The sequence below is a fragment of the Ornithodoros turicata genome, chromosome 9 (assembly GCF_037126465.1).
Source record: "Ornithodoros turicata isolate Travis chromosome 9, ASM3712646v1, whole genome shotgun sequence".
In the NCBI taxonomy this organism is placed as follows: Eukaryota; Metazoa; Arthropoda; class Arachnida; order Ixodida; family Argasidae; genus Ornithodoros; species Ornithodoros turicata.
In genome coordinates, this window is record NC_088209.1 from 16,579,661 (window position 1) to 16,594,507 (window position 14,847).

The window sequence follows — 14,847 nt, forward strand, 5'->3', positions numbered from 1 at the left end:
GTTGTCGCGTCAAGTTACATCCTTTCGTAATGCGCCAGAAACAGAAAATCTTTTGGATGGCTTTCTGGGCTCCTTTAGGGGGCAAAAATTTATCCTCGCGGATGACAGCTCCCATTGCCTTGACATCAACACAAATGGAACAGTGTTCATCCGTTGCACGGTTTGAGATTTATGAGCGAAAGTAACCGCTATTTACTCCCTCACTCCCCTTTTCCAGGAAGTGCGATAAGGAGGAGAGGCCTCCGATTGGTCTCCGCAAACGATCTCTCGGGACGATTGGACAAATTGTTTCGGGGGGCCAATAAGAGCCCGCTCCGCGTCAGCCTTCATGATATAGAGGGGGAGAGCGATGGCAAAAATTGTGCGCTGTTCTTTTGTGGAGGAAGGAAAGGCAGACGCCCTATAACCCTATGAGACGGCAGCGGCATTCTTTTTCTCAGGTCACACGCTCGTTGGTTCTTAAGTAGTACAGAGGACCATCCAAAAAATGTTCAGATTAAGACGTCTGATGAAGGTGTGTGTGTGTGTCATTTTACCGATTGGCATAAAAGGTTTTGATGTGTGCGATTTGTTTCCCAGAAAAAAAAAACACATAAACGTGGCTCCGCGCGTTCAGCCTTAACTTGCCACTCCGGGTATACAGGGTGTCCCAGAAAACATGTCATTGAATTACAATAAAAAAAACTACACCACCTAGAATCATGTGGTCAACAGCACTTGTTCCTATTAGGTTTTTGCCACCTCCTAATGTGAATGTCATGTACTCCAAGTTTAATGATGTAAATATTTGCGAACTGAACTCGGAAATTTGCCAAGTTACGGTCACTTTTTTACCCCACCAATATGAAGAGCGTGCCGAATTCACTCAAATTCGTGATAATTCACTGTGATATTCACGAGCTATCCCATCGGAAAAAATACCCGAATATCATGCTTTTCGGAGCACCGGACCATAGCGTGCGACGGCTTTTTGAGCGCAATCGCTCCCAGCGCGAGGTCCCAAGCAGATCACAGGCTGGTACTGCTCTCGACCGCCGTTGCGCACGGTCGCTTTTTTGCGGCATATTTTGAATTCAATTTTTGCGATAATTATGACTCTATGGGGTGAATTAATTCTTACGGTGCATCCTACTGGCCTGCTTAGCAGTTTTATGCAAAGACAACAGGGTGTTAAAAATGACTTCTGTGCTACTTTAAGGAGTGACGTTTTCTCGTTTTCCCAGAGAAGGAATTCCAGAACACCCGTTACATCTGGCATCTGCTCGTGTCATGTATTCCGTCAAAAAACAGTCGAACTAGGCCACTATTTTGCATGGTATTTTCAATACCATGGTCAGTGCTAGTTACAGGACAGGATAGGCTAATTTCAGGACAGGACGACAGGAATGGATGCGACCATCCCTTTAATAAGTTCACAGTCTGGAAAATGTTATGCAGTTTGCCTCTCCCTAATGTCTCGCTTCCTTCCTTACTTTTGTGATACTGCATGCCCCTATCTGAAAGCTATCCTGCAACAGTGGAGAACGCCAAGGTAACAAAGCTTGTGGCTTCTTGATTCACCGTTACTCATGCGTAAATGTTGCTGGTCAAATGCTAGACATTCCTCTTCTGCTGTGTTCCACAAATGATGAAACTCTAGAACATATGCTATCCAGTAACATAGAAAGGCATTTAAATTTTGAATTCTGTATTGGCAAGGCTATGGATCACCTGGACACCTGGCAGTACATACAAATAAGGGCAGCATTAATTGCGGAGGAATGCTGGGTTTGCAACGCCATTTGACTGATTGATGTCAAATCCTTGGAAGCATCCGCTCCTGAACGTGGCATTGCAAAGTCCGTGGTAAACCAAGGGAAACGTGGACAAACGCACTAAGCGGTCAGATGACGCACCGTGTTTCCATATTAGAAACAGCGATTACGTCATCACCGAAAATTCGGTGTCCGACGGCCGAGTCACTTTAAATGCTTCGAAGAAGTAACTGCCCCGTCCACAACTACAAGGTCTGTACTTCATATAGCGCGTTTCGGTGCACAGGTTTTTGCTTACGCATAGTGCGCATACGACTGCGGCGAATTTCAACTGTACCAAGCCGAATACGTTGGCATGTGATTTGATACAGTGAAGCACAAGAGCAAGCAGTTTAGCATGCAAAATATCATTTGCGACTCGGGGTTCCCCACAGACTGATCCCTATCGCCGGTACATTTTCTTTCATTGCGTAACTTAAAATTCGTTTAGGAAGTATAGATCAGTCGTTTATAGCGTTCTTCTTCACATAAATTACTGATTTGTCAATACTAAACGGCGGTGTACGCTTTCGTTCAATCAATTAACCCAATGGCACATTCTCACCCGTTTATGGAGCCTTCTGTGTACATTCCATGAGTCTGTTGAACATTTGTCCGGCAGTGTAACGGGTCGTTCCAGTGTTATGTAACACTATCATAACACATTATTTAATACGTAGTGTAAATATCGTATGAATGCCGTCTTCTGCGATTTCACAGCTGTAGACGGGTAGGTCGAGTAGGGGATATGCGATGCGATTTAATACACGGCTACGCTGCCTAACAAAGTTCCAATTACTTACTTGAACCTCATGCATGGTGCTGTTGTTTACATATAGCAGGTAGTTTTGTTTTTGGATTTATAAAAGTCAGTACAATTACGAAGTTTCTTTTTACGAAACTTTCTCTGCTTAAAGTTTTTTGAAGCCCATAGTAGTCAGCTCCATTTTCTGACGGGTACAGATTGCCTAAGATAAAAAGTCACCGCTGCAAGGTAGTAATTTTCCAGTGACCTTCAAGGCCACTGTAGTAATACTGTTGTCTTATAAATCACAGCAGACTATCCACCATTATAAATATGAAAATACGCGTTCGCCTTTTCTTTTTCTTTTTTTGCCCACTTAGCCACTAGGGGTTCCTGTCGAGAAATCAAAAGCAAAACATTACAATCCTAGGTGCCAAGCGCTCGCTGCAGTTACTCGCCGATGCGGCTTTTCCTGTATACTTTTGTCTCCGAAATTGAGCATGTCCATGTACAAAGCTAGGTAACGTACCCGTGAATTTTCTCGCAGTGTCGATTGTTGCATGGAAGGGTGCAATAAGTACGTTATGTTGCCGCGGGTGAACTTTCCGAAGTGATTGCCGGGGCGGCGGTGTACCTTTTCTGCCACTTGCTGCAGCATAATGAAGTAAAATGCGTACGTCCCATTTATTGCAACTTACACCTGTGATTCAGGTAATACAGTGACAAGCAGTAAAAAAATGAACCTGTTTTATTGTGTGTGCGAACCGCTGAATTCCCCATTACATAGCTTCGCTGGGCACTTCACACGTCGATGTTGCGAAAATTGCAGGTATCGTGTGAGTTATTTCAGTCCAAAGGTATGAGCTCTGCAGCGAGACCTTCGTGCAATGGCGTACGCGTAATTCTACACTGGTAGTTCGGGTTGTACGCCCAGGTGACACATGTCTGTAATCCGATCCTACTTTTGCCTCGCAACGACACAAGCGACACACCGTGCTAATGAACATGAATGCAGACTTTTGAAATGTGGGAATGGATGTCCTTGCTATAGATTACTGAAAAACTGAAGGAACTTTGGCACGGCTAAACTTTTCGCACGTTTCCTGCAAGTTAACTTTTACAAGTGCACGCATTTACTATCACCCAGTTGCATATATTCCCTGTCACAACCCACTTTTTTTCTTTGATAGGTTAGAAAAGTTCGAAGAAGTTTTGAAAGCACCAGAAGTCAACTTCACTCAGCTCAAAAGCCTGTGCTTTCAAGGTAAACTGTGTGGCATGCAACTGTATGAGAGAGGGAGTTTAACACACACATATGATATTATTGTGGCATACATAGGCATTAGCTATACACAGATGCTAGAAAAATCCGTGGCATCCCCGTGGCAACGAGAGTCCTCCCCCTACAGCATGATTTCTTTCAGATGCTCTCTCGTTGCATGTTTCTGCACTTTTACTGCGAGCTTCAAATAATTATCCTATATATTTATCTGGTTTTGTTATTCGTTTGCTCTTTATTTCTTCGAGTATTCCGTGAAATTACGCAGTCGTTTAAGAATTGTAAGGCCACCCGAACCCAAAGTGGGAAGACTTGACTTCCGCCAACCTGCTTAGATAGATTAATGTGCTCACCTACTGTGACCAAGGTTTGGGGTTCGCATCCGTGTGAAGACTCCCATTCGTGTGCATGGCTTACATCAACGTGATGTCACTATCACTAGTGCTTCCTTGGGTGCGGAGGCAGTACGAACCATTGAAACTCGTATATTTAATATGGAAACTGTTTTTGGAAGAGAAACAAGGCCAAGCAGACTGTGAAGCGGTATAGGTCTCATTACCGTATCGTTCTCATATGTGCAATTTCAGATGCGATAGTCCCTCTAATTAGCCCATTTTGCAGATTACTGAGAAAATAGTACGCAGAATTTGTGTTTTGCCTCTCATTTTAAAGAATTTGTTGAAATTACAGGTATACCAGATCATGACAACTATCGTCCCATGTGCTGGCGTGTAAGCCCTCTTGTTTATTTTGCATGCGTCATTAACCGATTAATTGGTAAATTAAATGTGTTTGGTCACATGTTGTACATTCGTTATTGTTCTCACGTAGCTCTTGTTGGGGTACCTTCCTGCGAATACATCAGAATGGCCAGAAACCCTCAGAAGACAAAGGTAGATCTCCTTCGTCACAAAAGGCGACAGCCTTCTGCAATAACCAGAACGTTCCACGCCTCTTTACAGGAATGTGTACGAGCGTTTTATAGAAGAGATGATAATCTGCTCTGGGAGTGGCAGTCCAGAGGGACCACAAGATGATCATGTATGCCCTGTTTTTTTTTTTTTTTTGTCCACTTTCTGGTGCGCAAATGAAAGCTCTTTTTCGATAATGTTGACGCACGTTTTTACTTTCCTTTTATCTTTTTTTTTTTTTTTTTTTTTTGCAGCCTTTGAACCCAAATCCTGACAGCCGCTGGCAGACTTTCTTCAAAGATAATGACGTTCTCCTCCAAATTGATAAGGATGTCAGGTACGGAAAGCACTGAAATGAGACCTGTAGAATATTTCTCAGTGTCGCCAACAGGACAAGTGCATTGTGGTATTGCTTGGTTGGTACAGCCTGTTAATTGTCGTCCCTCATTCTCAAGGAATGTGGCTGTGTTTCACTGTTTCGGTCATTCCATGGGGTTCACCAGGAAAAAATAGTCAGCAGATAAGCTGCACCGGTAGATAAGCCGCAGGGCGCCCGTGAGAAGAAAAAAAATTGCACATAAACCGCGGCTAATACGTGTGAAATTACGGTATTCTGCCCCATTTTGTTCTTTGCTCTTAACGTTAGGGTAGGTCAGGTTCTTTTTGTGCACGAACAAAACCACCACAAAAACGCTGGAAGTGTTCCTGATGACGTGCAGTGTCCAGGCGTGTCGGAAGGTGGGGGCAGAGGGGGTGGTCCCCCCCCCCCCCCTCCCCAAGTTTTTTTTCTGGAGGGGCCCTGCCCCCCCTGAACTTTTGCTCGGAGGGTCTTTTTTCACTCGAAGGGTCCCACCACTCTATTTTACATCTGTACGTGTCGTCTGAGACACTCGGTTTCAGCCCAGTTACCGCGCGGAGTGCAAATGAACACCTGTGTAAAAGCAGAAGACGAAATTTCGCAGATTTTGCTCCAGCAAAGGACGCCGACTTGTTTTTGATCAACGCGGGGAAACATCCGAGGCTAGAAAGGGAAACTCTTATCCTGCGGCAATGAGTCTTTAAGCAGTTTGCTGGTGTGCTTGATGACAGGTGTAGCACATCTACTGTCTTTGCCCGCGCCATCGCCAGAACATTCGGCAGAGCCATTACTTTTGCAGACGACACCATTGCGCTTTTGATGAGAACAAAAATAAAGGAACGCGCCACCGCTCGTTTACTTCTATTTGATTTATGCCACTTAATGAAACCATCAACCAATATTTCAGTGTGTGTGTCCTTTCATATGTGTTATGCCCTCCACAGTCATCGGATTGTATGGACGAGTCGTTTCTAATAAGCACATGAATGGCTTCTATAGGTTAGGTTAGGTTAGGTTGGGTTGGGTTGGGTTGGATTGGGTTAGGTTAGGTTAGGTTAGGTTAGGTTGCCCCTCCTGCCACGAGCAACTTGTGACGCCCCTATGAATGTCATACTTTCTTACGTCCAACAAAGGGTCAAATTCCTAGGATGTGCTGTTTGTTTAACGTGTCAGTTTTGTGTCTCACTTCAGCGGCAGTTTCCTCATTGCAGACGACTGTGTCCAGATATTTGCTTCTTCCAGCGACAGACTGAATATCCCTGCATGACCATTATGAACAATCCTCAGGTGGAAACGCTGCGGAAACGTGTAGAAAGAACGGCACTCAACTCTGCAAATGTGACTAGGAATAGGAGTGGCATCACAAATGTGAGCTGGGGTTGCATATATGCCTATTGACCGATCAAAAAGTATCCAGACTGGATGTATATGGGAATAAATTAGAATTGAATTGAATTGAAACTCGATCACCATCTAAGTAGTCCGCTTCGAGATACTCACACTTGGTACAGCACTGTCTCCTCTGTTTGAAAAATATTTTGACGTCTTCTTAACAGAGGCTTGCTCCATAATTTTTTTTTTTTATCACTGAAACATCCTTAAATCTTTACCATTTTGAATGCATTTTGATTTTTGGAAAAATAAAAAGATGACAGTGAGGAGACACTCGCAGCAACTCAGAAATTGTGAGAAAAAAAAATTAAAATGCAACTGAAACAAAAAAAGATTTTGGGATGTTCAGAGAGGTTCACACGAATGCGATGATGAGGCAGTTTTCTTGCTGTTCCCGAGGGAGGCTGTGAAATTTCTTTTTCCAAAATTGGAAATATTGCCGAGAAAGAGGTACGGTGTTGGAAGGGGACTACATCAATGGTGACAGTCTTAAACTGGCCAGTATTTTACTCTTTAAACGTAAGTTCAGCCCCGATACTTGTTGATCGGTCCTTGTGCGTGTATAATCCCAGCCTTTCACGTCTCGCATCATTGCAGATATCACTGTACGTAAAACAATCTAACGAGCATTACGAACGACTGCCTGATGGACAAGAAGCTCACTGGGAGGTTGTAGAGAGAATTCTGTTTCTCTATGCGAAGCTCAACCCAGGTGTTGGTTATGTTCAGGTAATGTGTACGTGGTATTTGCTGCTATTGCGCGAGTTGCCGCCCTCTTATCACAAATGTACATTGAGTTGTTATGCTTTAACAGGGAATGAATGAAATCATTGGACCCATCTACTATACTTTTGCTGCGGACCCAAATCCAGAGTGGAAGCGTAAGTTAAATGTGGCCCTGGTACGAGGGGTTTCCAGGAGGTGCTGAGTTCCGATTGGCTATTCGAGAGAACTTGTTTTTTTAAATGCTTCACTTTCGCTGTGTTCGAAACGTCTTAAAGGGGTTGCGACGCTTCGACGAACCCAGGTTATCCCACGTAATCATAAAAGACTGTTGCGTGCATCGATGTGAACCTGGACTTGAAGTTTTACAGCAGAGGGGCTAAGAAACACGTGGATAACTGGCACAGCAAATACTGACTCACCTGGCTCTCACATCACAGCACGCATCTCTGCCAGAGAGGCAGTTTCCAGCATTATCGAGTCACTTTTCATAGCAGAGCATCACTTTTTACATCCCCACATTGCAGAACGATGCCGCCTGCACTAAAGTATGGTGGGCTAGTTCGCAATATCACTGCTTCTTTCACGTAATCTTAATCGTTTTCATCTTTGAGAAAACGCCAGCCATGACAAAAGCATTTTTGTTGTCCATTTTCACACTCCACCCAAGAACTGCCTATTCGACTGCACGTAGCAAATATGATGGGTCAGCAGGGCTCCCTGTATACTGCGACAGGTTCTCTGTCTGAAGGGGAGAGGGTAAATTTAGGAGAAACCATGTAATGAAGCATCTGTCCAACTTGCAAGGCAGTAATTAGGAGGTATTCGTATACAGTCCACAGCAGAAACCATGTGCACCACCCTCAACCTTGCAATGTTGCGCCCTTACCTCCTTACTTTGGAGAGGGACCAATGAGGTCGCTCCATGGGCAGTAGGAGAGAGAGGGAAACTGGGGAGCTGCGCAGACGGCGGACGCAGTTGCATAGTGTACTGCCGTAGACATTAGAAATACAAAGAATGATGCGTAAGCACCATCCCACTGTCTAAAAGTAATGTCTCTGACTCACGAGTGTACAAACGAAATTGGCACGTATATGGTGACTGAAGTGTGGCAGCGCCAATATTTGCAAAACTGAACTTACCTTCTGGATGCCACTCGTATTTCTCGGGAAAATGATGGTCCCGAAGTGCAAAGCTCAGATCATAAAAAGAATAAGAAATACAACTTTCTTCTCAATATCTGTGCGCAGGGTATGCAGAGGCTGACTGCTTCTTCTGTTTCACGAGCCTCATGTCCGAGATTCGGGACTTCTTCTTGAAGACGCTGGACGACTCGGCGTCGGGCATTGGCGCCATGATGCACCAGCTCATGTGCCTTTTGCAGACGGAAGATTTCGACGTGTACTCCCGGCTTCAAACGCAGGAAGTGCGGCCGCAGTACTACAGCTTCCGCTGGATAACGCTGCTCTTGTCACAGGAATTTCCGTTACCAGGTAGAGGGAAAGAGAGTGGTGAGGCCACGCTGTCTGTACCACTCGTGCTCATGGTGGCCATTGCTTTTCAGATGTCATCCGAATATGGGATTCGCTGCTATCTGACAGCAACAGGTTTTCCTTCCTTATATTTATATGCTGCGCTATGATTGTGTAAGTTGGATGAAAATTAGTTCTATTGGATCCCACTGTTGTTACGCCTATATTTGCTTGAGTAACTTGGACCACAACCTACTAGATTATAACAACCATGTCATAAGCACCCCTTCCCAGAGCTGTTGCTGTCGTCTGCTTCTGCACGGTCAAAATTCGAATTTCCATTTTCCAATCATGATACGGCACAACATCTTGGCCCAATCTTGGACCAATATTGGCAATGCCGGCACAATATTGGACCAAGATGTTGTGCTGCGTGGGAGATCTCGCGGGCCGACGAGTGGCGCCCCTGGCGGATCACGCGGACATTGCTCCTCGTAGAGGTTGCCGATTATGACATGGTCATTATAATCTAATAGGTCGTGACTGATGCCCTAGTCAGACGGCAAACCTAAGTCCGTTAGCGGAACGGCCGTTACTTCACTTGTAGCCCAATCATGATTTGGAATGACATCATTCTCCGCCCTGATTTGTTGAAAACAGGAGGCGTACGCCTTTTTTGTGGCAATTATGAACAGCATAATCGTAATAAAAAAGGTGTACGCCTCCCATTTTCAACAAATCAGGGCAGAGAACGATGTCATTCCAAATGATGATTGGACTACAGGTGAAGTAACGGCCTTTTCGCTAAAGGACTTAGGTTTGCCGTCTGACTAGGGTATTAGACGCATTTTCCTACTGGAAGGCATCGTGCTAGAAGGCACGCTTGAAACATCGAAAAAACACTAGAGAATTATAATCATTTTTTAAATCATAACCAAAAATAATTTCAGTGAGTGTTTTATGCCATCACCATCCTGCAAAAGTAGAGGACATAGTTTCCATTCACCTTTCATGAAAGATTTAAATAATTTAAAGGGTCCTTAAAATCGTGCTTGATGTTGAAAGTGCGTTGCAATGCTGAGTTGTGCAGCGTCCCGAAGAAATAAATCCTAAGCTGTGAAACGGTGCTGAAATTAGATGTGATAAAACAGACGGCAAGTTAGGAAGCACGTGAGCGCCTTTGTTTTAGGGCGCAGCTTTCAGATAAAAACAACCGTCGTCAATGTTGGGGTCTCATGAGGCCTCCAACATTGTGCGTACTCTTATCTCCACAGTCATTTATCTGCTTTATCTGCAGGAAAGTTCGAGACCAGCTCCTTCAAGGGGACTTTCCATCCAACATGAAGCTTTTGCAGGTAACAGACGACACCCCTGGTTCGGTTATGTGCGGGGTTAGAGCGCTGCACGGGCCCGGTCTTCCTTTGATTAACCAGCCCAGACGTGGCCCGACGTCTGCATACCCATCCCGGGCCCGGCCCAAGCTTTTCGGCCCAAGCCCAGCCCGAGCCTGAGAAATTTATAGACTACCCGGCCTGGCCCAGTGTATCAGGGTGTAAAATGTGACCGTGGCTAACTAATACAGTGGTAACACGAGCTCAGGCTCTATGTAGGCCCGGCAACTTACGGGCCCGGCCTGGGCTCATAATGGTCAAACCCGATCCCAGCCCAGGGCCGCAAAAAGAAAGCTGTAACGCGGCCGGGCTCGGGTTTTCGGGTAAGCCCGAGCCCGTACAGTGCTCTGTGTAGGGTTTCCGACTCTTCGGAGTCCTCATATAGTACGAATTGAAGAATTGAGCTGAAGTTTTCAGTCTATGGAAAATTTTGATTTTTTTCTCTTTTTTAGATTTTTAGAACATTGAATCTGAAAATTTTCTAAAAATTGAAAACTCCGTTAAATGACCCTTGATTTTTGGCAAATGAAAACTCCGGAATGTCAGAACCCTACTTAGGTGGTACAGGGTTGCCCAAGATGAAGCATGAGACGTTTCTCCTGCTCCGTAAAAAGTACGGCTGGCACGGCACACACGGAAATGTTTGTCAGTGGTCTATGGGAGTGGTAAAAAGGTTGATACCAAAATTTTTGCCTGCCATGTTTGTTTCAGTAAAATTACAAAAAATTAATTTAAAAAAAACACTCGTTCTTATACACTGTCAATAACCCGTTCTGGCATCGTCATGAACCACCACGGAATCGTTGAGGCCTTGCAATCAATTCCCCAAGGTGTACTTGCTATTAGAGGGTGTACAACGAAAAGTGCGTATAACGCTCCAAAATTGTTAAAAAGCAGCAAAGTAAATATAGTAACAAAGTTCAGGCTGATAGGGGACTGCAAACTTGCAGACTCACAAGGCTGAAATAGGCAGCATAGGGCATTAAAAATATTACGAGAGCAGCAAGGATTTTTTTTTTTTAATCTGTCCAACGTATAGTTTAGCTCACTAATGCTGTTTCTGTTTGGTTTATCTTCACTACATACCCTATATCTCACACTTAAATTATGCCTTAAAAGATTTATGGCCTGACATATACTACAACAGTTTTGAAGCTGCTTTACGTGATGCAAAGATAGAGCCTTGCATATCGTTCTATGTGTCCCCCTAGATGTTCAGCAACTTATGGCTGTAGCATGTTTACCGTTACGAATATTTACGCTCAGTAAGATTTGAAATATTTTTTGTGGGCACACAAATTAATCCATGAATGTTATGTCACTCGTGAAGTACCGTATTTTCACGCGTATTAGCCGCGGCTTATGCGCGATTTATTTTTTTCGCGGACGCTCTGCGGCTTATCCGTGGGTGCGGCTTATCTGGTGACTATTTTTCGCTGGTACTTTCCCCATACTCCGGGTTAAACGAAAGGGCCGACAGTGCCTCATGCTTTTCGGAACAGGACCGCCCTGCCCACGAACAATACCGAACGGGGGCGGGTCCACTCCACATTCGAGTAGACTAACCCGTCAATACAGGAAAAACACGCAACAAGGGCACAATCCGATCTTAGTAGAACACTAAAACTGACCTCCTTTGTTATACATCATGCCGACACTGGAATCTGGACAGGGTTTGTAGCCTTCCCCACGGTCTCCTTTGTCGGCAGACCCACAAGAAGGGTTCAATACACCTGTCATCAGGATAAAACGTGGTCAGCTAAGCGTCAGTTCTCATTTGACGAGAGCAGCAGCATTCGTGGACACGGGCACGGCAGTTAGAGGTGAGGCGTGGCTCCAACGCTGAGGCACAGCCACGACAGCGGCTTTAAACTAAAAGTCGTCGACTTCGCGGACAAGTACGGGAACAGGGCAGCTGGCAGGGAGTACGGCGCTGACGAGCGTTGGGCGTCTCTGTTGATTTTGTATGTGCATCACTGGTTTAGCGCACAAAGCAGTCGCGTCGTATTACCCGCGGCTTATCTGCGAGTGCGGCTTATCTGCAAAAACATTTTCAAAATGTGTCTAAAAACGAGTCCTGCGGCTTATCTGCGGTGCGGCTAATACGCGTGAAAATACGGTACTCATCCTTGCATGGTTTGAGGAGAGGTGAGTGGATGACCAGGCTGCCGCTGCCTCGAACCAACTATGGAAAATTTACCTCGGAGTTATTTGGGGGGAGAGTGTGGAACTCGTTGCGTTGTCATTGAGGGAAACGCAACCTCGAAAATTACCGATTGCTTACTACATGCTAGTTTCAGCAACAGTTGCTTGCTGAGCTGCGTTCTTATTGATTTCGGTGCGTATACGTAATTGTGGTCACTTACGTCTAATTTTCTCCTCGCAAGACCGTGTAATAAATCTGGAAACACGTAGTAGACCGCAGTACGGCCGTTGCCTCGCAGTCCGTTTAAAACATTGGTTTTGATTTGGGGTTTTACACTGTGCCATTGGTTTTTGATCTCAACAGTAATAATAAATATGTCCCTGTTTCTCACCTCATCTTGGGTAACACTCTTTGTTGGACATCTGTTTCTGCCCATAACTTTAAACAAAATTTCCTTGCATTTCAGAACTTCCCGGAAACAGACATAAACGACCTGTTAAAGGACGCCCTCACGATCATGGAAAACAATAGGCATCGTTCAATATTCTTCGGAAAAGGGTTGAAGTGATAATTTTCGGAATTACGCAGGAGGAAAAGGCAATACCTTTGCATACACTTCACCGCCAGTTTAGGTGTAATGCTCATGAATGCAACGCATACGTGTGATAGACATGCAACATATACCCATTGTTCTCTTTCGTTAATTATCGCGAATGCATTACCCCGGTGGTGACAGTTTTTTTCGACATAGTAGGCTCACGTAGCAGAGCATCCACCCGTTACTATTTATGATTGTGATTACAATAGCTGATAAATATATTTTGTTTTTATAAAAATAATTTATTTTGTGGGGTGGTACAGAATTCCAAGCAGATATTTTTGTAATCAACAGACTTCTACACTGTTGCCATTGCTGTTCCGTTTTGCTGGTACATCGTAGAAGTGTGTCAGCGACAACAACGGCATCATTCCACGGTGATCTGGTTAATTAAAATACTCACGATGTGTTGGCTTTGTTGTGAGAACTGCAGCTCTCTAAACGAACTAGTGTTGGCCACGTGGCTAAAAGGTGTAGGGCACTGTAGGGCTGAATCTGATTCTTCTGACTACACCTTCAACATTGTTCAAATTGTGCCAGTGATAACTTGTTTGATCTAATACGGTTCTGATCAATGAATAATAAAGGTACATATCAAGAGTGTTGTTTGCTATGAGAAAGTACACAGCCACACAAGAGGCATGCTTGAAGAAATAACAGTGCAAATCCAAACACACAATCGAGTCTTTACTATCACGTTTCTCAGCAACAGACAAATCCCCTTTCGAAGTGGTGGGAACGGTCCTGCCTCCAAGTGCATACAATACAGGAGGCATACACGACAAACCCCCAAGCAGTATTTACAATATATACTTCAGAGAACACTGACAAAGTCCTTGAACTCCAGAGTGCACATACACACAGTTGGAGCCACTAAAGTGGCTTTTTTTTTTTGCTTTTTCTTCCAAGAATAGAGGTTTACTGATTTGTTACGCTGCACTCCCAGTGGTTCATACGGGAAAAAAAGGAGATACCTGGCGCTACAACAATTGTTTCTGAAGCATATTTTACCCTGACAGGCACCCCTTTATATACCTTCCAAATCACATGTGCTCGGCATACTGGCTTCAGTCTGTTTTATTACAAAGAACCAGAAAAGTTAGGCGGGGAACCGTTGGCATATAAAGTAAATGGCTGGCTAGCAAAAAAAAAAGAAAATCACGGCAAAAATTATGACACTATTTCAAGCAGCGTTCAAAGTACGTAGCACCAACGTAGCCACCAAACATAGCTTTCTTGACGTTCTGCTCGAAGAGTTTTCTGTTGTTCTGTAGTACCTCCGCTGCATCTTTGTTCAGGGGGTCTTCGGGGTTCGGTTCGAGAAACAAGTACTGCAAACCGTAGATGATGGAATTTATCGTCAACACAGGCTTCCAATCTTCCCTGAGGATGTTTAGGCACACGTTCCCTTCGAGGTCTATGTTGGGGTGGTACACCATCGTTTCGCACTTGACCTTTGGAGGTTCGTGAGGGTAGTTTGCACTCACGCGAAAGCTGAAGACAAACCGTCCTCCGCGATAGAATCCTTCATCGGGGCATATGATTAGCTTAAAGTTCAGCAAGTCGTCCGGGTCTGGGAACTCAATCTGACATGTCTTCGGCAGGTTCAATTCATTGATGTCTTTTGTAATCCTTAATTGCGCAGCAGAAGCACGTTTTTGGTTAGACGCCCTGCCAGCGGCTTCGCCGTCTCTCGTTTGTTGTTTCAACGAGAACAGTTTGATCATTGTCGCTGCCTTTGTACACTAATACGCACAACACCGCAAAACTTTATGCCTACTCGTATCGTCTTCACCACGCAATCCCAGCATACATTGCGCGAGTTCGGCGTTGTAGCGCACGGAGCATGCGCAACGAGATACGTCGTCTGCTTGGCGGAAAATTTAAATGAAGAGTAAAACGAAAAAGTTACAACACATGTAATTGGAAGACAGGAATATATTGGAACACAGGCCCTGTGAAAATGATTGCAAGAGGAATTCTACTTGCATGTTGCGTATGAAGAGATTCAACTTTGGAAAGGCACCCTATAGCTAGT

The 14,847-nt window shown here is 44.6% G+C and overlaps 3 protein-coding genes across 8 annotated transcripts in view; 1 reads left to right on the forward strand and 2 right to left on the reverse strand.

The window, feature by feature from the left end:
* Window positions 1-2,766, reverse strand: part of LOC135368203 (protein zer-1 homolog) — a 35,498-nt gene extending 32,732 nt beyond the window's left edge. For 2 of the 4 annotated variants that reach the window (XM_064601338.1, XM_064601337.1), the window contains exon 1: window positions 2,597-2,766. The gene's annotated coding sequence lies outside the window, so the exon portion shown is untranslated. Of the gene's footprint in view, window positions 1-2,358; window positions 2,551-2,596 lie in introns of those variants that run through there. The other 2 variants (XM_064601339.1, XM_064601340.1) reach the window with 1 other exon arrangement.
* On the forward strand, window positions 1,917-13,409 carry LOC135368204 (TBC1 domain family member 13-like). 3 transcript variants are annotated; one of them, XM_064601341.1, is made up of 14 exons: window positions 1,917-2,006; window positions 2,919-3,058; window positions 3,729-3,802; window positions 4,508-4,548; window positions 4,649-4,710; window positions 4,780-4,858; window positions 4,983-5,065; window positions 6,298-6,454; window positions 7,076-7,207; window positions 7,293-7,359; window positions 8,453-8,695; window positions 8,767-8,848; window positions 9,972-10,029; window positions 12,678-13,409. In XM_064601341.1, exons 1-14 carry the CDS (start codon window positions 1,968-1,970, stop codon window positions 12,777-12,779), a joined length of 1,359 nt encoding a protein of 452 aa, XP_064457411.1. In that variant the 5' UTR covers window positions 1,917-1,967; the 3' UTR covers window positions 12,780-13,409. The 3 variants fall into 3 exon arrangements, with proteins under 3 accessions (XP_064457411.1, XP_064457413.1, XP_064457412.1); XM_064601343.1 differs by lacking the exons at window positions 1,917-2,006; window positions 2,919-3,058 and adding an exon at window positions 3,193-3,211; XM_064601342.1 differs by lacking the exons at window positions 1,917-2,006; window positions 2,919-3,058 and adding an exon at window positions 3,261-3,367.
* Window positions 13,410-13,475: 66 nt separating this feature from the next.
* On the reverse strand, window positions 13,476-14,632 carry LOC135368207 (NEDD8-conjugating enzyme Ubc12-like). The gene has a single exon (XM_064601346.1). The coding sequence runs from the start codon at window positions 14,534-14,536 to the stop codon at window positions 13,988-13,990; it is 549 nt and encodes a 182-aa protein (XP_064457416.1). The 5' UTR covers window positions 14,537-14,632; the 3' UTR covers window positions 13,476-13,987.
* Window positions 14,633-14,847: the final 215 nt, after the last annotated feature.

Coding starts and splice junctions, on each gene's coding strand:
- LOC135368204 (XM_064601341.1), top strand. CDS start 1,968: ATGCTTCGAAGAAGTAACTGCCCCGTCCACAACTACAAG. Junction 7,208..7,292: donor CAGGTGTTGGTTATGTTCAG/GTAATGTGTACG, acceptor ATGCTTTAACAG/GGAATGAATGAAATCATTGG. Junction 10,030..12,677: donor CCAACATGAAGCTTTTGCAG/GTAACAGACGAC, acceptor CTTGCATTTCAG/AACTTCCCGGAAACAGACAT.
- LOC135368207 (XM_064601346.1), bottom strand. CDS start 14,536: ATGATCAAACTGTTCTCGTTGAAACAACAAACGAGAGACGGCGAAGCC.